The following is a 23,702-nucleotide window of genomic DNA, read 5'->3' as shown; positions in this document are numbered from 1 at the left end:
AGCTTCGGATCTGTGAAAATGAGATTGTGAGAAACACAAAATTAAATCAGTCTTAAACAGCGATTTGTTCAGATTATAAAAGGACCGAAGACGTTTCCAGAGTTTTTTCTGCTTTATTTATTTAATACAACATCAGGACTGACATCATGTAGAAAAGAAATCACGGTAAAAACGACACGATTTCGCTCCTCAGCTTCCTGGTTTGCTTCATAAACAAGCAGAATATCAACACATCTTTGTCTCGTATTCGCTGCGGTGAGACTGATTATTGACGTCATATTTGGACCCATAATACATCATCTGTATGTACATCTCAGAAAAGAGCAGATATAAAATATAGATATTATAACTCTGTGTAAACGGATCAATACTGCACAGAGACGGAAATGGCTTCAGCTTCCAAACATTACAAAAAAAAAAGACTTAATCCAGACGAGATGTTGAGAAACGGGACGTTAGCGGCCGCGTTTCAGCAGAGCCTGCTCGAGAAAAGTCTCGTTTTAAGTGTTTTCAGCCTCTCAGAAACTCGCCGACGTCTCAGCGATCAGAAGCTGTTGACGGTCAGTTCTGCTCTTTATACAACATATCAAAAAGAAACAAAAAAATAGGTGCCAGGTGTTAGCTCCAAGAGGAACTCTTTCATTATAGTTCTATTTGTATATATGCACGCAAATGTTACATACTCTGTCACCAGTTTATTAGGAGCAGCAAGTTTAAAAAATGGAAGCAGCACTGAATTTTTTGCTTAAATTTTTGTTAAAAAAAGAAAAAACTGTAGAAACTGCCTGTAAATATTCTCTTCACCCTCTCACAGCGAGACGCTGAACTTGAGATTTCAAACTAAAATCCGACTTCCAGGATCTCACATGTGCTGCTTTTCTTTTAAATTTGGATTTTTAGCACCAAACCAGACTTGGACAGTCTGTAAATCTGACTCATTAAAAACGTAACCTTCAACCTTTGCTTCACTTCAGGCGTCCGTTTCTGTTATTTGGTCGACATCGCTGAGCAGGATACGTGTGAAGCAGCTCCGACGTGTTGAAACCTCCATGATGGCAGATTTGCTGCTGTGTTCCTAATAAACTGACCTCCGAGTGTAGTTACTTCAGATCAGTAGAGTCAAAGTATTTTGTTTACAGAGAGATAAGAGCAGCTGCTGTGAGCGGCAGAAACCGTGAAATGCTCCTTTAGTCGCAGAGCGCTCAGCTGGAAGTGACGCGGACGTGTAAAGCTGCTTCAGAGCTGCCAAATGTTGATCGCACAGGTTTGGGACCGTTTCTGGTTCCAGATGTAAAAACATTAAAAAAAACATCCACCAGTAAAGTCCAGCCTCTGTTCTTCCTCCCATTCGTCCCGCTTCTTCCCATCGCCTCAGTCGAGGAAGCGCTGGCAGGCTTTCTTCCAGCGGCAGGCTGTGCACCACTGGTCTCTGTGCTCGATGCCGTAAACCTTACGACACTTTTTGGCCTCGCCGCGAATCCTCCTGAAAAAACACGGAGACAAAAGGGTCAGCTAATGACTTCAAGATTAAAGCTTCACGCACACGAAAGGAAGCTGTAAGCTCGAGCCAACATAGGACAGCAGCTGGCCAATCAGACACCACTGTGTCATCGAGTTTTCCTCCCGTGGCTTCGTTATCACAAACGTGTTCACTGAGCTCAGCAATCAGCTGAATGGGAGGATCTCATAGACTACAGCCATCTCATATATACAGTCTTTGTTCAACAAAAGAGAAGCACTGACCTGGAGGGGGCGCTCTGATGCTGCAGCCACTGCTCTCCCACGCTGACCGAACGCACCCGGAATGACAGACCCTGAAGAAGGGAGAGGAAGAGGAGGTCAGATTGGAGCTTTTCATTGTTTCTCTGTTGCTTTCTGAAGCAACAGAGACCCGTTCTCGGGGACGGAGCCTCGATTAAAGTGTTCATATTCCACGTTGGAAAGTCAAAGAGAAGCACGATAATTCAAAAAACAAACATAAAATGACCAAAGCAGAGACAAAGAATCGAAGACATGAGATAAAATCGCCACAGAAGGATGAAAAAGACAAGACGCCTCCACACGTTCATGTTATTGTGTGTCTGGCTCGTCGTCAGGAGGTGTTTTGTTTTTATTTTCAGGCCCAGCTGCCTGTTTTCAGTCGTGCAGTCGTGCATGAAGCAGCTGTTTACGGCCGTCACCGCTGAGCAGTGTCCTCTGCCGGCCTGCAGGTGGCAGCGCTGCTCTGCAGCGCACAGCTCATGGAGAATTAACCACAAATGATGTGAGGGGATTTTCCTGCCTGAATGAAACCATGAGGGAGGAGTACGCACCCTCCTTTCTCCAGAATGAAACCAGTTTGAACAGGCTGCGGTGGCAGGAAGCAAACAATCGGCTGCTGTGCACACTCACCGAGAAAACACCGAATTGGAGAAGTGGGGGCAGAGAGCCGGCTGTGGGGGGGATGCACCGTAATTAGCTTTAAAAACTTGGATAGAACCTAAAATTCTCAGGGAAAGTCCTCCGTGCTGCTTCCTCTGCAGATCGGGGACAGAAAAGTCTGTTTTTAATGAAGACAGAGCCTCACTGTGCACACACACACACACACACACACACACACACACACACTGTTAGGACACAACCTTCACTCTTCTTTAAGGATAACTTTGGGTTAATTGTGGACTTTCCGCCGTAAAGACCCGGCCGAGGGCAGCAGCTTCATCAGAGCTCTGTCACGCCGAGTTTTTGTGCCCAAAGCACAAGTGAGCCAAAATTTCACCTTACACCTCTGACACCCTGCTGCGGTTCCACCTCAGACTGAGATGTTCGGTGTCCGGGTGCCGCCACGCTAGCAGCAACAAACTTTTCCTGCTTTAATCGAAGCTTTTTTCTCTGATGGATCCTGAAATACCTACGAACGCTCCAGCAGGGAAGCAACAACTTCTGTGGTGCAGTAATGATGAGTCTGACTCATTCTGTCGGATTAAAGGAATGAAACAGACTTCGGATGAAGTTTGCTTCACGATCCTTTTTCTGAATTTCCTTCCGCTACAAATAGAGTGGGGGGACAGGTGAGCTGGTCTCATCGTGGACCCAACCATTTACACTGTGGGTCTCACTGAAGGATACATCTGGTGCCAGACGTCATGGTAACCGGATACTGGTTTTTTTAGCCCATTCGACGCAGCTGTACTGTCTAACCGTCGGTAGCTTCGAGGCCACAAAGTGTGAGTTCAGCACACCTTCACAATAAAACCTGATTATTAAAAAACTGAAGTCTGAATTTTGGGGAAACTTCCTGATCGAACTGTTTTTTGTTTTTCGACCTTTAAGCTCACACCTCCCCCAGCAGCAGCTGCATCCTGCTTCAACTACAGCGACACTTTACAGACACCTACTGCAGAGCCGTGTGATTAAAAACAGCCAAAGTTCTTCTATTATTAACTCAGCTTATCAACAACTGCTCTGACTTTACATCCAGGTATCCGCGTCGTGTTGGGGGCGATATCAGCTGAGCCTGCAGACGGGCAGCACCCACGCCTGCTGAGCTCCGCTGTTTATCCTCTGTGGGCGTGCTGAGCCCGCAGCAGAGACTATTTAGATACTTCTGTGTTTATGTTTTCACAGATAACAAAGGTTCAGATCCCCGATCCCAAGCTAGCGTGCTCCTCGTGGCATCATGAGCCCGGATAAATGTACCCGTGATGGCGTAAAAACCCCATCAAATCAAACATGGAGATCCCACATGTGCGGGAGCGACCCGTTAATAACGAGTTCTCTCAGGTTCCTATAAATACAGATCTTAGTTGCTCTGAAGATTTACCTGTTTGTGGCAGGTGGTGGGCGGGGCTGTCCAACGGCAGGATGGTGTGGCTGCTGCCGCTGACACCACGTGTTGACTCGGAGGAGGAGCCTAAAAACAAAAAAATACGAGTTAGCTATAACAATAAAAGTAATCATTAATATTTTACAGCCGAAAAAACATCAACCTGGTAGGAGTGCTCTGATTGGACCTGCCAGAAGCTGCCAGAAGACGAGGGGGCGGAGCAACTCAGGGCGGCACAGAAGGGAGAGGAGGGAGACGGTGGAGACGGTGTTGGTGGGCTGGAAGGCGAGGACGGGGAGGAAGCCAGTGAGGCGGGGGAGGAGCCGCTGTGTCCAGAATGGGGAGGAGACCGTTGCTGCGGATGCTCCCATTGGTTGATCTCAGTGTAGTAAAAATCCTCCTCACTGCGGGAACAGCGCTCATGTTCGCCACCACGGCTGTAAGAGGTCAGAGGTCAGAGGTTATTATTAAACAAATTCCTGCTTTACTGTCAGAAAAACTTTCTGAAGAACAATTTTATATAAATACATTTTTTTAAAAAGATATGGAAGCCCATTAATGTCAGAAATTTCATTAAAATGCTGAAATTTCAGGATTTAAAAAATAAATGTAAACATGAACACATTGCATATCTCTGTGGGAGCAGCTGCGGTCAGACTTGATATAAAAATGTAAAGATATAAATCTGAAGTTTTCAAATGTTTCTGGCAGTAACGAGCTTCCATATTTAGCTCATCCTGAGACTGAGCAACGACAGAGAATGGAGCCGCCGTCAGGTGAGGCTTACCACAGGTGTGTCGTCCTGATATGGCGTTTAATTCCCACCACAGACGTCAGCACTTTACCGCAGCTCGGCCACAGACACCTGTACGCCACCTTCACCGAGTTCTGCAGGAGGAAACGCATCATCACCACCGGCAGCTTTCGTGGTCTTCGACACTTCGACAATCAATAAATCGTTTTTCCGTGACTGCTGTAAACCGCCACTTACCCTGCGTTTCCGTGGTGCTGGCTCATCAAACAGCACCTGGTCCAGCTCCATGTCAACACCCTCATCAGGAGGCGTGGCCGGGCTGGCGTCGGACTCTTTGATTGGCGGGGAAGGAGCCGGGCTTCGGTGAGCGTGGCCGACGCTCCAGTAGCCGCTGTCGGAGAGCTCGCCGCCGCCACATTCCATCGAAGCTGCTGAAACAGCAAAAACAACAAAAACCTTCAGAGGGAGAAACACCTCCAGACTCGCTTCGTGGAGGAAAAATGTGTTGCTTGTTTGTTTGTTTGTTTGATGTTATGTACCTGTGAGGTCAGGCTGGGCGGGGCTGTGCAGCAGCGGGCTGCAGGACAAACTGCTGAGAACCATCGCTGCCATCAGCTCGTTCATGTCCACCTCATGAGGACTCCTCTGACTGCGGGACGACAGGAAGCGGTGTTTAAGCACGTTTACAGGTAAACACAGAGTAAACGATAAATAAACACCAGAGGCGGGACGCGTCTGACCTTTTTGGGACATCGATGCTGGAGGACACGGATCTGCTGCAGGATGAAGGCGAGCTGTCGACTGAAGATTCACCTGCTCCTCCACACTGGAAATACATCTGAGATCAGACAGACACGGCTCACTGTGATTGGCTCAGAAAGCTGCCAGTCAACACAAACCTCCCCGAACAGAAATACTCTTAATTTGGACAGACGCTGCATTTTCCCGACATTATTGCTCAGCTCAACATCCAGGACCAGCACTCACCTTTAATCCAAGATGGCCGTCTGCTCTGCTTGTCGCTTGCTGTCCCGCTGCCGCCATCGTCACCACAGTCTCACCAGTCTCCAGGTTGATCCCCGGACAGGTAGAGGTCACAAGTGCCCCAAGAGGAGAACGCTTCCCCAGACGAGCCTTTGGTATCATGTCTGCAAGAAACAAAGGAGTCTCTGTAAGCACAGCCGGGAAGCTGCAGGTGAAGGAAACCACCATGTGGCTGGAAGCGAAACACCTGCAGGACTGCGGCTGGAGGTACTGGTTCTGTCCTGGAGAGGAACCGCTGCAGAACCAGGACCTCCACCAGCAGCTCGTCAGCAGGACATCACTGTCTGCTTCGGTCACAGATATTAGCAGAGGAGAAATTTATAAACGGTGTTTAATGATTCAGATAAGAAAATCTGAAGGGATCGTGCATGCCCTGCCCACGCCGTGTTGGATTAGGACCAACGCCACACCTGCGCCTTTATGTAAATATTGCATCTGTGCCCAAACTCACGGCTAAGATTTATCTGCTGACCCTCTGACAGGCCCATCCCACAGGTTGGGCACCAGTGGACGACCTATCTAACTGTCAGTCGACAAAAGAAGCTCCGCCTGCAGATATCCACTCCGAGTACACAAACACGTTGTGTACTTTTATAGTTTTTTTTTTTTTGTTTACTGGAGGATCTGAATCGTTCTGCTGGGAAAACGTTGGCTGTGGATTAAAATCTGAGTGAGTCACAGGCTGCAGAGTCATTTACAGTCAGGCTGTGTGGTGTGTGTGTGTGTGTGTGCGTGTGCGTGTGTCATTACCAGCTCACTACCACTGTCACTAACAGGGTAGAGGATTAACATGAAGAGAGCAAATGGGTGTAACTGTCCATCAGCCTCTTTTTATCAGTTTACATCTGTTAACATGTGTGACCAAAAGTATGTGGACATGTTCCTCTGTGTATTTCTTTCCTCGGGTGGGGTGGAGGTGGGGGGGTGATTGTCATCTTGAATGAGCAGAGAAAAACAGCTGGTAGAAAGCTGGAAGGCCATGGCTGATGATCATTACAAGCTGCAGCATAAACAATTTCTCCATTTCCCGTCATTCAGAGCGAGCAGTCAGGGAAGCACTGTCAGGGGTGGCGTCCACATACTTTAGCTTCACTTCAGGCTTTCAGATGTTGGAGTTTAAGGCAATCCTGAACTCTTCCCTGCACACTTTTCTGATGCTGACGTCAGTGACCAAAGCACCAGAGTGTCCCTTAAAGTTCAAACACACACACACACACTCTCTCTCTTCTACACAGTATTATAGTATTAAAGGCGCTTTTTGTAAAAACTCTCCAATGAAAACTTTCCCCAGAACGCGGCAGCTCTTTGCAACAATGTTTCAGTGCAGCGGTCAAACACAGAGATCAACGTGGTGGAAATACGAATCACGCACACATATTGCGCTAACACGCGGTTAAATATTGTTGGCGTGTTCTTGTCTTGCACACCTTGTGGCTCACAGTGGTATTACACGAGAGCGCAGTCCGCCCGTGTTTTAGCTTCAGGCGACCTCTCTGCAGCACAAACACACGTTTCACTGACTTTAGAAGGTTTGAAAGTGGTTTTGGGTGCACGGCTGTTTCACATGAAGTACCTTTAATGACTTGGGATAGGACGTCAGCTGTTTCCAAACAATGTCTCCAGCAGAGGTCAGGAGCGTCACTAACACCCAGCTGGAGGTTATCTACATGTGCAATCACAATAAAGGGCTATTCTATTTTATTCTAGTTTAAATCAGTAAAATTTTATCTGTCTCAGAAACACGACACTCATGAATGTGGTATTTCGATTTCTGTCCTGCGTCTCCATAGAGTTACTGATCATATTAGAAGTTGTCTGCCTATATTCACCGAGTTTTACCGTGAGAACGCGCTCTGTTTCTCCTCTGGCTGAACTGCAGCCAGTTTCTGTAAAATGGAATTAACAGGAAGCGCAAACAACTCCTAAAATCAGCCTCACGGAGCCCACTTTGGGAATCACTCCTGTAGGATCCTTGCCTTTCAACATAAAGCACTTCAGACTGTTAGTGCGCACACACGACACACCCACGCACACACAACCAATCGGATTCCTTCGTCCCTCCACAATAAGAGCCCAGCATGAACAGGAAAATAGCAACTCTGCAGCTGATCATTAACTCACAGTGAGGCTCCTCCAACTCCTCACGCTGTGTTTGAGCGGAAGGACGACGCAGAGGAGGAGGACGCAAAAATATGAACCTTTTTACAAAAAACTAAAAAAAAATCCTTCATTAAAAAAATGATCATCAAACAGAAGAAGTGAGAAAAAGAGAAGCAGTCAGCCCGACGCTGTAACTCCCAGCAGCCCCATCCTCACAGCATTACACACAGTCTACACACAACAAACAAACAAACAAACAAATAAATAAATAAAAACACACGCGCACTGCGCATGCTTCAGCAGTAAAACTCTGAGAGCAGTAAAAGTGCTTTAAAGCGAGCAGCTGTCACCTACCTGCAGACTGAGAAAAGCACCAAAAACAAGACTCGGAGGATTCCTGAGTGTGTGTCTGCTGCCGTTCAATGAGAGCTCAGAGTGTGTGTGAGGGAGAGTGTGTGTGGCTGCAGTTCAACACCTTCAGTGCGGGACAAGAGACCTACAAGACCCGGACTGGATCCGGCTGGACGGGAGCTCCTGAAACCCTCAGAGCTGCACGCAGGCAAAGCAGCTGCTGTAGGAACTTTCCACCCAAACCGAAGGAGAGGCGGATGGGGGGGGGGGGGGGCATCACTCAGCGTCTTTCAGCTGAGAGGGAGGTGGTGCAGGCAGGGTGGAGGCAGGGCTGATATTCAAACCGGCACATTTTTCCCTGCAGGTCCGGGGACCCTGACCCTGCTTTCTGTAAAGGCCACAAGTGAAGACTCAAAATAACAGAGGGGCAGCTCAGCGGGTCACACAGGGGTCAGCGCAGAGCCCCCACCCACCACCTCCACAGTGAGTTTAATTAGAGAGGCCGTGGACAGGACTTGGTTCAGGTTCGGTTTCTCTGTGAAGCTGGAAAGAAACTCTCACCTTTGAGGTCACGAAGTCTTTTTATTCTATTTTATGTGGTTTCTACTGAGCAGAGCTCTTCTACTGGGTTATTTTCTGGATTTTATTCTATCCTACTCTGATTTTGTAACTTTTATGGAGCTATTTTGTGTCATGTTATGTGGCAAACTTACTGATTTAGATTATCTTGGCTTGTCTGTCCTTCCACAGGCTTGACCTTTGACCTTTCTCGCTCTGTTCTCACTGACTGACCTACATCCTGTAAAAAGGTGGAGGACGTTCTCTCCTTCGGTCTGTCTGTTGCTGGAGCTCATGCTGGATGAATCCTGTTCATGGTTTATCTTGGCCTTCAAACATGACCTGCCAGCATTTAGTCAGGACAAAGCAGCTGACTTGATATGCTCTTTGTTGTTTTTGGCTAAATGTATGCTGATCACAGCTGTGATGATGCGACTGGAATAGAGGCTTTTGCTCTCTAGAGCATTTTTTCCTCCTGGTTAAATAAAAGTGAAATACATAAACTCAGACATTGCTGTTATTGAAAGGCAGTTTTCTATTGTCAGCGTGGTCATGTGATCGCTTCAGTTTGCTTACAGGGTTATTTAAAAAGTTCAGATTTGTTTTCAGAAGTGGAGCCAAACTTTGAACCTGAAACGCAGACGGAGCTTTTTACTCATATCATTTATGAAGCTGCTGTATGTTTGTGTTTGCTGCTGTAACGGGAGTTTTCTGAGTTTTTTGGATAAAGAATCCGTCATCCTAAATTTGAGGTGAGAAGAATACCTGCTGCCTCCACCTTTATGCTATTTGTGTTTTTTTATGCAGTCAGTCACAAACTTTACCGCCGTGACTCGCAGATGTCAGAGGATTTCTTTTTCTTTCTTTGTGCCACTAAACTGTGAATCACCAGTTTGGACTAGAGTGGCCCCTCAGGACAAAACACATACCAGAGTGAAAGCACAAGCATGAAGGGAAACAGACGTGAGATGAGACATTCCTCCAAACAAAGATGATTTTAAATATAGGGAATAATAAGCTCGGTGTTGATGAGGCTCTGAGACAGACGTACTCTGAGTCCTGCTGGGTGACAAACTTTGGCTTCAAAGTTGAAATTTGATCTTCAGTTTGACATTTCTTACAGTTAATACACTCACACTGTTATTATCACAGACACAGAGGTTCAGATACTGTTTGGTCTTTCTGAACATTTTTCTATGCTCTCACTGTGTCAGGAAACAACAAGGTGCTTTACAGAAAACCCCCCCAAATCATACAATCCGCTGTGGGCAGCACACGGTGACAGTGAGAAGGAAGAACCCGCTTTTCACAGGAAGAGACCTCCAACAGAGCCAGAATCAGGGAGGGGGAGGAGACAGGAGGTCTCAGTGTATGTCTATTGCAGCATAACTAAGGGAGGATTCAGGGTCACCTGGTCCAGCCCTAACTATATGCTTTAGCAAAAAGGAAAGTTTTAAGCCTAATCTTAAAAGTAGAGATAGTTTCTGTCTCCTGAATCCAAACTGGAAGCTGGTTCCACAGAAGAGGGGCCTGAAAACTGAAGGCTCTGCCTCCCATTCTACTTTTAAATACTCTAGGAACAACAAGTAGGCCTGCAGCGTGAGAGCGAAGTGCTCTAATAGGGTGATATGGTACTACAAGGTCATTAAGATAAGATGGGGCCTGATTATTTAAGACCTCGTATGTGAGGAGCAGGATTTTGAATTCTGGATTTAACAGGAAGCCAATGAAGGGAAGCCAATACAGGAGAAATCTGCTCTCTCCTTCTAGTCCCTGTCAGGACTCTTGCTGCAGCATTTTGGATTAACTGAAGGCTTTTCAGGGAGTTTTTAGGACTTCCTGATAATAATGAATTACAGTCGTCCAGCCTGGAAGTAATAAATGCATGAACGAGTGTTTCACTCTGAGACAGGTGGATTCTAATTTTAGAGATATCGATGAGATGAAAGAAATCACAGCTACATATGTTCCTGCTGAAGGATAACAATCCCCAGTGAGAGTCACGTACACCAGAGAAGCACGAGCCTCCAAAACCCGCTTTCCTTGAGTTTATGACGTCATAGAACGTCATGTGACACAGTCCGGCGGATCGATGACTAACAAACATGAACTCTGAACTCTGGTGCTCCCCGATCCGCGCCGGGTTTTCTCATCAGCACCCACGGTGCCGCTCGAGCCCCGTAGTAAACAAGCTCACCACGTGGGGGAGGAGCTGGGCTCTGATTGGCGGAGGTCTGGAGCGCAGGCACACACCCCACCGAGGACTGTTGTTTATTGTGAGCAGGAGCGGACCGACCGTCTGTGGTAAAGCTGCAGGACACAGACACCAGCACCGCGTACGCATCTGCTGCGCCTGCGCACTTCGCGCTAAGGCTCGATTACTGCGCAGGAACATCTGCGGAGTTTCAGCGGTGTGATCCTGCAGAGATAACAAAGAGACGGCTGTGGGCGGAGCGTGTGTGCAGGGGTACAGAGCTGCACGTAGCACACACACACTCACACACGCTGCGCTGCTTGCGTGAGCTACGTGCAGGCCCCGCAGAGCCGCCGTTAAAGGAACATTCCGCCTCTTTTTGTGCTCCGTGTTAATGAGTCACGCCGACAGTTTGACCCACTTTCTCTGCGCTCGCAGCTCCCACTGTGTGACACTTCACAGCAAAAATAACAGCCAGATAAACATCAGCAGGACACAAGATACGGAGAGATTTTAATCAGGAATGAATTATTTTCTCAGTCTGACTCAAAACTGTTTAAAGGCCTCCTGATATTTATTATCAGCTCTATGAAGGGCGTCGTGTGACTGTTTCAGATAGTTTTCAGCAGCTGCTCAGGAATTTATGGACAGATTTGCAGGAGAAGTGAAGGCGAGGTGGCCAAACATGAAACTTTACATATAACGACAGAGTCCTGGTGCCCACATCAGGATATTTTCAGCATCAAACCGATAATTCCCTGAATTTCTGAAATTTTTGCTCTTTGTTTTTATCATTTTAAGATGGAAATGCTGTTCTTTTTTATTTTTATTTGTTTTAGGAAAACAGAAATCAGATTCAGCAAATCCTAGAATATAAAGAATAGTAAAGCCAAAAGGCTCTCTGTGGTGCTTTTAAACACCGTTCTCTGTAATCTTACTCCTGCTGAGTCAGCACACACACACAGACGTGATTCACTCCTCTGTGTTTGTCTGCTTTCAGACTCTGAGGCAGTTTTAGGCTTTCTGCGGGAGGTGATCTGATGAACGTACCTGTGTCACCTGCTTTTTAAGATCAGGCGTGTTTCAAAGCTGTCTGTCACACGTGTCCTGAGATGGCTTCTCTGGGAATCATCTAATCACTGTGATTTACATGCGTGCAGGAATCTGTGGCAGTGTGTCAGTGCTGCATGGAGCTGCGCTGCAAAGGAGAGGAGTGCAGCTCTGTGTGTTTCTACAACGCCCAGTTATGGCGTGTTTCTGGGGCTGTGTAAGCACAATGTTCCCCGTGTGAGTGCACATATATTACTTAGACAACTACTTAGTGAACTAAGACACCGAAAACAACCTATAAAGGCCTCAAAAGGATCACATTAATACATCTGTTTCTGCTGCTTCAGCATCAGTGAGATGACTACATGACAGTAATAAGGAGACATTATCATCCAACCAATAAACAAGCAAGTGCTTCACCTTCAGCAGATCAAGTAAATAAGATGCCTACAAATGGAGGAAATTCAGTTTTACTCGGTTTAAGATCTACTTACGAGTTTCAGTCCTGCGCAGAAAACACCAGGAGTGCAACATGCATCCATTTTCTCCACTGCTTATCCGCCCGTGCTGCAAAGAGCTGGCTTTCAGGGCGGACAGGGCAGGAGGAGGTGTCGCTGCGGCCTATCAAAGCTCACTGTGGCTGCGAGGCACAGAGCTGAGCTTTCAACCTCGCCTCCTTCAAAAGTGCTCGTAGAAGAAGAGGAGAAAACCCGAAGAGGCCAAAGCTACAGCAACGCTTGTAATGAAAGACTTCATTATGTGACCAACACGTTTCAGCTCGAGGCTTCATCGAGGACAACAGAGTAGAAAATATCTCAAATAACCAAACACACATAAATATGCACCAGTGAGGCATGTAGTTTAAAGCCTGGAAGTGTGGGGAGCCCTGCAGAGCACCTGGGTGTATACTGTAAACCTAGTGATTTTATCAGAGCAGCTTTTCCTGATTCACAGTTGAAAATAATCCTTCTTTGTCTGACACTGGACCAGTTCATCCTCAGTGACGCATAGACTGTATATCAAAGATGTACAGATGCTGTCGCGCAGAGTCAAAGGATATTTTGGCTGACGCCATCGTAGCGTTTTGGATCAGACGCCATGAGCCAGATTTGATAGTTGTGAAGCATGGCGGCGGTAGCGTCATGGTTTGGGTCTGTCCTGCTATTTCAGACTCTCGCAATGGAAGAAGGAATTCAGCACTGTGTGAAGCAATCTCACAGCAGGATGTGAGGGCAGCAGTCCACGACCCGGAGCTTTGGGGAAGTTGGGTGATTCAACAAGTAAGAAAAAAAAGACAGAAAGGAAATCGGTGAAGAAATTCAGCCCTGAAATCAGCCGCGGAGCGATCTGAAGATGCAGTTCAGCCAAGGCAACAGAAATACTGAAATACTTCCCTCGTCATCATTAAATAAACAGGAAGTGTCTGAGTGATTCTGGTAAAGACTTTTTCCATCCTGAGACTCTCAGTTTGTTTATTTGACAAAGTTCAGCTGTTCATGCGTTAGTCCTGTCCCCCTGTTTTCTTTTATCTGAAACGCGTTAACCTGAACGTGGCTCGATATTCAAAGATTTATAACCAATAGTTATCATCATCGTTATCAGCACACGTGGCCTCCTCTTTATCCTGAGGAGCCACATTTCTGTGTATGCCTGGGGCATAGCAGAGCTTATTTTTAAGGTCTATTCATCATCAGGATGCAGGGTTGTTTAATCAGCTGATGATGACATCACTCTGGCGTGATAGACCCGAAGCAGTCAGATGACTCGGTGAATAACTCTCAGTCTGATTCTCTCATCAGTTTTAGACATTCAGACTCCAAACATGTGGACGGAAAGGAAGAACTCCCTTTTAACAGGAAGAAACCCCCAACAGAACTATGTGAAGGGAGGGGCAGCGATCTGCTGTGACAGGCTGGAGAATAGGGGTGGGTTTTGATTATCGATTTATCGATTAAAATCGATTCTGGCTTGGATAACGTGATATCGATTCATTAAAATCCTGAATCGATTTTTTAATATTAATTTATTTTTGCCCGAAACGCCAGAATCTCAGGTGAAACCTCACAAAATTTCAACAACCACCAAACAGCTAAAACAGTAAATGAGAGCAGGAACACGGATTCTGCACAGAGACGTAAACACAAAGCGCGGAGCCGCCGACGCATCAGGATCAGTGAGATGTCGCCTTTCTCACCCGACGGCATGGACACGGTCGGGGCTGAAAGCCGACAGCTCGCTGATTCTGATGTTTCGGCGGGTCGGCGCTTTGTGTTTACGCCCTTTTTGCACTGATTCTGAAGCTGCAGGTTTTATCTCTCTCCAAACAATATTGACCAAACCAGCAGCAAAAGAAGATCCAAACTACACTTCACATAAACATCGTCATGAATTCACTGTCGCTGTTTTGCTTCCACCAGGATAAAATCACACGTCATGCACAGCTCTCTCTCTCTCTCTCTCTGTACTTCAGGAACAGTTTCCCGTCTAAAAATCTGTTTTCTGCATTATTCGCTTGCTTGTTACGCACAAGTCTACCGTTGTTTACAGCGCTGTGGGTCGCTGTTTTTTTCCTTTTACTTACTTCCGACAAGAAAGCCTCATTTCTGCTGTTCAATACTGAACAAATTTAAACTTTTTAAAATTATGCAAAATTGCGAAACGCTGTGTCTCTAATCAAACCTCTGTAACTTTGCTCTGCTTCACATCAGCAGCATCAGGTAATGTTCATATGTTGATTAATGGTTTTCTTTCGTTTTTGATCGACTGCAGAATATTTTTTATAAATCCCAGGCCAGGAAAATCTCCTTCATGTTTTTCTGTGTTTTATCCGCAGCTACTTTGACACAAAGGCATCTGCTGTGATGTTCACACCTTTGATAAAGTCTCGCAAGTGTCAGCTTTCTTTTTATAAATATAAAAATATGGAAATGTAGTGATGCATGATCTGAATTATAATATTTCTGACTGTCTGAGGCAAAATTTCTCCGATTCAAATCAAATCGAATCGAATTGAATCGAGTCATGGATAGAATCGATTCGGGACTTTGTGAATCTGAATCGAATAGATTCTAGAAATCAGTGACGATTCTCAGCCCTACTGGAGAAAGTGAAGAGGGAGGAGAAGAAAACTGAAACTATGAGAGAGCGAGAGCAAAGATTGTGCTCTGCTGCGATGATACGATGGTTCTAATTATTCAAGGCTTTGTATGTGAATAGAAAGATGTTAAAATGGTCGAGTTTATTTAATGCTGTCCGAGTCAGTGTGATTAGAAATCCTGTTTCTAAGGTTTATAGGTCAAATATAATAACATCAGTTTGTCTGAACTTAGAGGAAGAATATTAGGTTCATCCAGCCTTTCTGTTTTAAAACATACACTGTATTGCAATAAGTTTTTGGACATCTGCATTCAGATGTATAATAACTTGTAACTCCCATTCTTAATCCATAGTTTAACATCCATAATTCAATGTCAGCCCACCCTTTGCAGCTATAACTGGAAGGCTTTCCCAGGGTTTAGGAGCGTTTATGGGAATCGTTGACCGTTCTTACAGGAGCACATTTGGGAGGTCACGCTGATGTTGGATGAGAAGGCCTGACAATCTCCAATTAATCCCAAGGTGGGATGAAAAGGTGTTCTGTCGGTTTGAGGTCAAGACTCTGTACAGGCCGGTCAAGTTCTTCTACACCAAACTGGCTCATCCATGTCTTTTTGAACCTACCTTGTTTGCAATTGTGTTGGAACAGGAAGGGGTCATCTCCAAACTGTTCTCACAAAGTTGGGAACATGAAACAGTCTTGGTATGCTGAATTATTAACAGGGTATTAATCCCATAAATGTTTTCTAGGTCGGACCGAGGGGGGGAAACATTTGCTGTCGTGCGGTCCACGTATGTGACTGCTGAATGTTGACTGGTTGATAGGTGGGCAGGAATAGAACAGGGAGCGATAGCAGAGTTCAGCAGGGAGAAGCGGGAAAAAACTGCAAAATAAAAAAATAAAGAGAGTGGCTGCAGTGACACTTTTCATTATTTTTAATGCTCGGTGTGTTAGAACTTCACTCTCCTTGGCAGCTGGCTTAGGGACCAACAACAACATGAGCAAGAGTGGCCCACAGACCGGTTGCAGCACATCAGCACAATAAGGATAGACAAGTACCGTTGTCCTGGCAACCGCCAGATTCAGACACGTGCACCACCAGATGGAGAAGTGTGATTGGTCACAGATCTCCACTGCGCTAGAGTCCAGTAGCGGCATGTTTACACCACTGCATCCCACATTTACAATGTGCTTGGTGATGTAAAGCTTGGATGTAGCTGGTCGCCATGGAAACCCATCCCATGAAGTTCTCTACGCACTGTTCTTGAGCTAATCTGAAGGCCACGTGAAGTTTGGATGCAGAAAGTCTGCGACCTCTGTGCACTATGCTCCTCAGCATCCGCTGACCCCACACCGTGATTTTACGTGGCCTAGCACTTCATGGCGTGGTTATTGTTACTCCCAATCGCTTCCACTTTGATATAATCCCACTCACAGCTGAACGTGAAAGGTTTAGTAGTGAGGAAATATTTGGACTTGTTGCACAGGTGGCAAACTGTCACGGTTTGTAGAAGCCGTGTGCATGCTGAGGTGCTTGATTTTATACACCTGTGGCCACGGAAGTGACTGGAACACCCGAATTCAATGGTTTGGATGGGTGAGTGAATACTTCTCACAATATCGTGTATTTGTGATTTAACTAACTTTACTTTCTTATATAAAGCGCCTCGAGGTGAGTTGGTGCTATAAAAATAGTCGAATATGACAGGTTATTATCTGCATAGCAATGAAAAAATATGTGTTTCCTAATAATTTTACCAAAGAGAAGCATGTATGATGTAAACAGTGTCCGCCGCTGTGACATGTTAAACTCAGTGAAGACAGAAAACAGGAGGACTCTGTTCTCCAGAAAATAGTCATAGCCGAACCCCACCCCAAAATCAGCTCATTCATAACTGCTGTGCGTAACATGATGTCAGTCAGGAGGTGCGTTTCTTTTCTTCACCTCTGTGGTTGCAATACCAACGTCTGTGTGTGAAGAAGACTCCTCGTTTCCACGGATACGTCCACTGGCAGCTGATGGACGTGGTAAACGTGCCTGCTGATAGTTTCACTGTTTTTAGTCATCAGCTGAACTCTTCTGATTAACTCTGACTCACATCATGACAGGATCTGACACACACACACACACACACACACACACACACACACACACACACACACACACACACACACTTGTTTACCCTGTTTGTCTGTCACTGATGCAGCACTCTCACAGATCCCTGAACCTGGATCTGGACCTCAAACCTTTAAAGTTCTGTCCCTGACTGAGGCGCAGCCGTCTCACATCACACAGCTACAGGCTTTGCCATGGAGTCGTCAGCTTAAGCTGAGGGTGATGTGTCATCTGTGATAATTGTGGGACATCTGTGCAACTCTGTCAGACAAGTCCTACAAAAGCTCTGCAGGGCATCTCCACCTTACAAAAATGTCCCAAAGCTTCAGAAATTCCCTCCCTCCTTACAAAACTGTCCTCACTTCCTCTTTCATTTAAAACTTGCTGAAAAAGTTCCCTGTTCTTCCACAGAAGCTTTGTGTCTGTGTTTGTGTGGACCTTTGAAAAGTCTCAGACCTGAATGTGTCTTTACAAGGACCGGACAGATCGTCCTCACAGAGCAGAAGCGTCTCAGAAGCGAAGACATGTCCAAACAAAGACTCAGCTGTCATTTGGACGCCACTGCATCCTCTCCTGGTTTCACTGTGACTCAGCGTGACTTTCTAAATGCTGTAACTTCACTTACAGTCAGATGATAAAGGTCACGAAAAGAAGAAATCACCTCCTGTCACCACAAGGATGGGGCCACGGTTTGATTACAGGAATATACAAACAGCACATGGTGAGAGAAGCTCAGCTTCAGTGTTTCACACCGATGTCACGATGTTAGACACGAGGCAGTGAAATCCGACATAAACATGTCGGCTTTGAGGGAAGATTTAATAAACGGAAGCAGCAAAATGTGACAACGTGTAAACTGATCTACTCTGGTTCCTTTCCTGTGTCTCAAACAGCAAGTCATGTGACCCACCGCCATGCTGTAGTTTATTCCCTCACTGAGACAATTGAGAGCTGTTACACTCCAGCAAGATCACTCAAACGCTGCTCAGTGGGAGTGGTGGCGGAAAGGAAGACCCCATGAAGGTTTGGCCTGGTTGGAGGAGGACGGGCTCTCTCTGAGAACACTTCCTGTCAGTGGACTTGGATGGCCACAGCCACAAATTACAGGTTTGCCTCATCACAGCTGTTTAAAGTTTATTAATGCTTAGTTTGCATTATTAGGGGCGTGGCCTCTTTGACTGATAGGTGGATGGTGACACTGGTGGCTGTAGCTGCTAGCCAGGCTTCACCTGACCCTAAACTGGACCTCTGGACCATGTTTGTGCTGTTGGAGCCTTTTGGGGCATTTGTAATGACATCATGTGACCAATTATATGTCTACTGTGAGGTCACTGTAATAACAGACCGTCCAAGAAGGCGGAGCTCCAGTTTGGGTGAAATTCTTTGGGACTAATTAGCAGGTATCTGTGTCCGGGCGATGCTCTCACACTGCCTGTCGATGCATTTTGCTGATAATGTCACGATTTCTCAAAAAGGGCAAAATGGTAATGGGGCTACCCTAGTGTAGGTAAAGGTTTCACCTTATGGGTCTACTTTGAAAACAACTCAACAACAATTCATTCATAAGACTTTCAAAAATAGTTTTCTATAACTTTATTTAAGGTTTCCGTCCTTCATCATCTTTCCTTTCATGTAGACGTGTTTTTGCTTTCTTTGCAGTTTTCTTGCAGGCCGTCACACTGTTTGTATATCATAAATACATAAATATATATTTGTATCTGCCCCAAAGTCCTTCTAGAAACAACTCTCGCCACTTAGCATCTACTCTGAAACAGCCTCTGGCACTTTTTTGGCCAGTTATCTAAATTGTGTTTAATTTTAAGGCTCATTGGGACATAAAAATCAGGACATTTCCTTCGGGATTAATAAAGTATTTCTGATTCTGAAAAACGTGCATCGGCTCAAATCTGATTTTAAAAAATGCTTGAAAACTCTGCTGAACTACAATAAAGATGAAAACTATTTTTCCCTCCTTGGAAGAGAAACTTCCCTCCATCTTTGCTGTTCCTGAATCGTCCTCCGTGTTTTTTTCTCTGAACTTGTGTTCAGATTCAGCGAGTCGCTGATGTCACTCCACGTGTGACACGTGTCTCTTTTTCATTTAAAGCCTCAGTGGCATTAGAAATTCAACCTCACATCAAGACGCTGAAGCTGAGATGTTGACGCTGTGATGTCATGAGTGTTAGGGTTCCAGCACTCTGATTGGCAGATGTAGTTTTCAGGTTTTGGAGTTAATGATGCGTGCGGGAGGACCTGGCGTCCTTCGTTCTCTGTCTCTTCACACCGTCTCTCGATCTTCATCCATCATCCCTCCATCTCTGCCGTCCTTTCGGGCAGCGGAGGTGAAGGCTCCTCCTCCTCCTGCACCGGTATCTCCGCAGGTGTATGGACAGGTGGAGGTGAAGCACTGGAGCTCAGCTTCTTGCTGACTTGAGCGTAAACCGAATCCCTGTCGTAGTTGCTAAAATCCTCCAGAGCGGCGTCATGTGCTCTGGCTGGCTTGTGATTGGCCGGCATTGCTGGTGATGATATGTCCAGGTTGGTGCCGTGTCCTCCGATGGCGTGGTAGATGTGGTCAGCGTTTTGATCTGTGAACAGACAGACGACAGTTAGGAACTAATGATCAGATCATGATGATCAATAAAAGTAGTTTCTGTGGTTTCTTCGTTCTCTCCCTTCAGAGAATAAAACCTTGGCTCTGTGGCGCCCCCAGGTGGCTCCTCCAGGGAGTGAACTGCACTGAGACTTCCTCTTCAGGACGTGACTCTGAACACACAAACACAGGCATCATGGGACATTCAGCAATCTGAGTTTCTTCACCAAGTTTCTTAATTTTTAAGTGTTCTCATTAAAAAATAATATCACGAGTTCATGAAAGCGATTCAGCCTGAAGCCAGAAAATCGAGCATGAGAGCAAACTAAAAGCATCTTGTTCTACACGAAAACTCCATTAAATATTCTTACTGAACCTGTTAATGAGCCTCATTTGTGTACATGTGGAATATTTCTTATTTACTTATATTTACTCGTGTCATCTGTTTTATTCTTTAGTTTCAGGTACGATGGAGCTGTCGGGACTTTAGAGTCGGGACATCGGGAGCCGGAGAGAGAAGACAGCGAGAGGTGAGGACATCATCTTTTTATTTTTTTTTAAAAAGCACATTGATTAAATTCAAGTCGTTGTTATTTATTTAGCCCCAACAACACTTGCCTCAAAGTGTTTTATATTGTAATGTAAAGACCCAACAATATTACAACTATCAGACGAGCCCCTTTAAGCAAGCACTTGGTGACGGTGGGAAGGAAAAACTCCCTTTTAACAGGAAGAAACCTCCAGCGAATTAGGGTCAGGGATTTAGGGAATTAGGGTCTGCAGCTGGCTGCTGCTCAACCCTGATTGGACAATTTGATCTACAGCAGCTTGGTGCTTCATGGCAACACATTGAAATTTGCCACGCCACCAGGGGATCAGTGCAACATCATACTTCCTGTTTCCTCCTAAATTTGGACACTGATGAAATGATTTCTGCAGGCCTCGTGTTAAATCAGCTCCACTGATAATCACAGAGCATCTCGTCCTTCCTGCTTCTGCGCACGAAAAATGAGACTACAGATGAAACGTGCCTCTCCTTTAAATGCAGAATAAATTTAAAAGATCCTTCAGCCCGAGGTCGAAAGCTTCTTTTTTGTGATTCTTTATTTTTCCTTTGGAAGAATAAAGTTATGTTAAAGGTGGGAATGCACACAGGAAATCATTCATATTTTTTTTCTGAAACTATTAAAACAGTCTTCCCAGCCTCATCATTCATTTGACCTCATGAATCGTATAATTTAAATGTCTTTAGTTAAAGTCTGCTGTCTGCCTGGTGTTTGATGGGACAGAGGGACCTTGCTCAGTCTGTGGCGCCCCCAGGAGGCTCCTCCAGGGAGGGACCCTAACAGGGTTTTCTTCATAAGGATGAGCTTGAGGGAGGACTGATGTGATATCTTTGTGGAGCTGAATCGGCTCTCGCTGACGGTCAGTAGCTGTTAGCGCAGTAAATTCTGACTTATTTTCCATGGCGGTCATCGTTTCCAGCACAGGAGGTATTCATTTCACCTCCGATCGTCAGGTTCAGAGCCATTACTCGTCTACCTCTGTGCACTCACGCGTAAAAGACATTTTTCTGCAAAAACTTTTATTTTCTGGAGGTGTTGTGAGCTCTTCCTCCACCCTGACTTCATTCCACGTGCAGTTTGGTGCTGCTTATATAAAACTGAAGTAAACTCAGTTGCACGAACCTGAAAATGTGATGAAACTACTTCATTAAAACTTCATTTAGTATAGCTGAAACGTCTGCTCACGTTTCTCGTCGTTCTGGATCTCGTTGATCGTTGGGTTTTCTCTCACTTCCTCCAGCTTCACCTGTCAATCAACACGACAGGTTAACTATGTCTGTGAAGGTTCTCAGTCATCCAGGTCATCGTAGTCTAAGGAGCTTGGAAAGAAAAGCGTCTGGACTTCTTTAAGTTGCTTGAAGACGTTTCACTTCTCATCCGAGAAGCTTCTTCAGTTCTAGGGTCAAATATTGGAGAGTCCCAGATTTAAGCCCTATGGGAGTGTCCCCCCCCCAAGAGGGACAAAGGACCCCCTAATGATCCCCTACCTAGAAGACCCACCTCCACGGGACAAGACTCGGCTGTCCATCTGTATCCAAAGGTCAACCGTTCGAGGATGCCAATGTTCACATTTTGGACAGAGAAGACAGATGGTTTGAAAGAGGAGTGAAAGAAGCATCTATGTCCACTGTGAACGGCCATCTTTGAAAAGAGGGCGGGGCTTACGACACCAACTGTCTGCAATCTATAATCCAGTTTTGAGATCCTTCCCAGACGCCTTAATGCCCACTCACATCCTGGGTCATCTGACCTCAGGAAATCACATGATAGGGTGGGGCCAAGTTTCACAATGGCTCGTGTGATTAGGTAGAGGACCATTAGGGGGTCCATTGTGCCTCTTGGGGTGGACACTCCCAAAGGGCTTAAATCTGGGGCTACGTCCACACTAATGCATTTTAGTTTGAAAACGCATCGTTTTCTCTCTGTTTCGGCCTCCCGTCCACACTGAGACGGCGTTTTCGCTTGAAGGAAAACACAGCGTTTTCAAAACGCTCTCAAAAACGCATACATTTCAAAACGGTGCTTGGGCGTGGCAGTGTGGACGGCGAAAACGGAGACTTTCTAAAACGATGACACATTTTAGTCATATGATGCAGTCATGTGACCAATTAAACTAAGATAGCGGAGGGCATTATGCAGCAGTTGTTTTGTTTGACAGCCCTATTAAAGATTAATATCAGTCTGCACATCCTCCAGAGAGCTTTTCTTCAAATTCTGTAATTCTCACTCGCTTTTGCAACTTTGTACTTTTGTGTTGCTCGCAGCAACAACTCCACCTCATTATTAGTCCATTTTAAAAACTCGCTGCTTTTCCTCGACATTTTGCTGCGACGTTTCAACGAGCCGGAAAGTAAATAAGCGGCAGACAGAAATGAGGCAGGTCGAATCTTCTTGCATTTCACGCATGCGCAGGACTGGAACCGTAAGCGTTTTCGGCTGTTTCAATGTGGACGCACAACTCTGTGAAAACGACTGAAAACGCTAGTGTGGACGCGGAGCGTTTTCAGACAAAAACGCCGTTTTCAAATCTATCCGGGCCAGTGTGGACGTAGCCTGGGACTCTCCACCATTTGACCCTAGAACTGAAGAAGCTTCTCGGATGAGAGGTGAAACGTCTTCAAGCAACTTAAAGAAGTCCAGACGCTTTCCTTTCTCAAGCTCCTTAGACTACAAGTTAAGCCACGCCCCGTCCCATCAGAGGTTTTAGGTCGTTAAACTCGTCTCTTACCACGCTGATGAGCGTTGACGGGGTTCTGTTCACCTCCAGATCCTGAAGCTCAAATGAATGTCTGAAAAACAACAAACAACAGCGTCAGATCAGGTTTTAATGATTCACTGACCATTTCACATATTACTGGATTGTTTAAGATTGACTCTGATAATCACGAAAGTTAAACTTTTCATTTTCATTCATTTCATCATTCTGTGATGTAGAAAGTCTGCTGACCTGCTGCAGTAGCTGCAGAGACCCGTGAGGAAGATGGAGAGGATGAGGAGGAGGATGAAGAAGCTAACCACTCCTGATGGCAGGAGCCACAGCTCGATGGCGTCTGGTCCGGTTGCCATGATCCCTGAGAGGAGAGAAAACGCAGATGAGTGAGGACGACCTGGAGACTTTATGACCTCCAAGAAACTCTCTTTGCATTTTAGCGTTTTGTAAAGAACTTTAATTAGCATCAGATGTAAATTATCCTCAGTTTCTCTGATCATTAACAGGTCTAACAATCAGCAGAGGTCAAAGGTCAGAAACTTTATTCCTCCTTCTTCTCGCAGACTTCCACATAAATTCCACCTGATCTGTTTTCATATCAAAGGAATGCTTTAAATGCGCTCTTCAAACATAACTGAGCAAATACGAACTCATATTTACTGATATCATTAATGCATGTGTGCTAAAGCCCTGAGTCATGAAAGCACAAAGCAACACACTCGTGGATCAAACGTGACGCTGTGTGTGCTTTATGGCCGGTCCGT

The 23,702-nt window shown here is 45.7% G+C and overlaps 2 protein-coding genes and 1 long non-coding RNA gene across 7 annotated transcripts; 1 reads left to right on the top strand and 2 right to left on the bottom strand.

The window, feature by feature from the left end:
- Positions 1-93: 93 nt before the first annotated feature.
- On the bottom strand, positions 94-12,445 carry znf395a (zinc finger protein 395a). 5 transcript variants are annotated; one of them, XM_084926398.1, is made up of 10 exons: positions 12,351-12,445; positions 5,547-5,707; positions 5,300-5,397; positions 5,099-5,208; positions 4,797-4,990; positions 4,593-4,693; positions 3,969-4,242; positions 3,803-3,892; positions 1,744-1,814; positions 94-1,483 (listed from the first exon to the last, which is right to left on the bottom strand). In XM_084926398.1, the coding sequence occupies exons 1-10, from the start codon at positions 12,388-12,390 to the stop codon at positions 1,372-1,374; spliced, it is 1,251 nt and encodes a 416-aa protein (XP_084782524.1). In that variant the 5' UTR covers positions 12,391-12,445; the 3' UTR covers positions 94-1,371. The 5 variants fall into 5 exon arrangements, with proteins under 5 accessions (XP_084782524.1, XP_084782549.1, XP_084782531.1 ...); XM_084926423.1 differs by having other exon boundaries at positions 3,993-4,242; XM_084926405.1 differs by having other exon boundaries at positions 4,797-4,987.
- Positions 12,446-18,067: 5,622 nt separating this feature from the next.
- Positions 18,068-23,250, top strand: LOC146393106 (uncharacterized). The gene is made up of 3 exons (XR_014800104.1): positions 18,068-18,176; positions 20,121-20,192; positions 23,163-23,250. It is a non-coding gene; the product is annotated as an uncharacterized LOC146393106 (long non-coding RNA).
- Positions 18,173-23,294, bottom strand: LOC146393105 (uncharacterized). The gene is made up of 5 exons (XM_084926446.1): positions 23,176-23,294; positions 22,957-23,017; positions 21,414-21,474; positions 19,761-19,835; positions 18,173-19,657 (listed from the first exon to the last, which is right to left on the bottom strand). The coding sequence occupies exons 1-5, from the start codon at positions 23,292-23,294 to the stop codon at positions 19,374-19,376; spliced, it is 600 nt and encodes a 199-aa protein (XP_084782572.1). The 3' UTR covers positions 18,173-19,373.
- Between the last annotated feature and the right edge of the window lie 408 nt (positions 23,295-23,702).

This window comes from Perissodus microlepis, chromosome 1, assembly GCF_051167445.1.
Source record: "Perissodus microlepis isolate ML-2025 ecotype Zambia chromosome 1, ASM5116744v1, whole genome shotgun sequence".
NCBI lineage: Eukaryota > Metazoa > Chordata > Actinopteri > Cichliformes > Cichlidae > Perissodus > Perissodus microlepis.
Note: the sequence above shows the minus strand (reverse complement) of the source record. Positions and strands in the feature narration are given on the sequence as shown.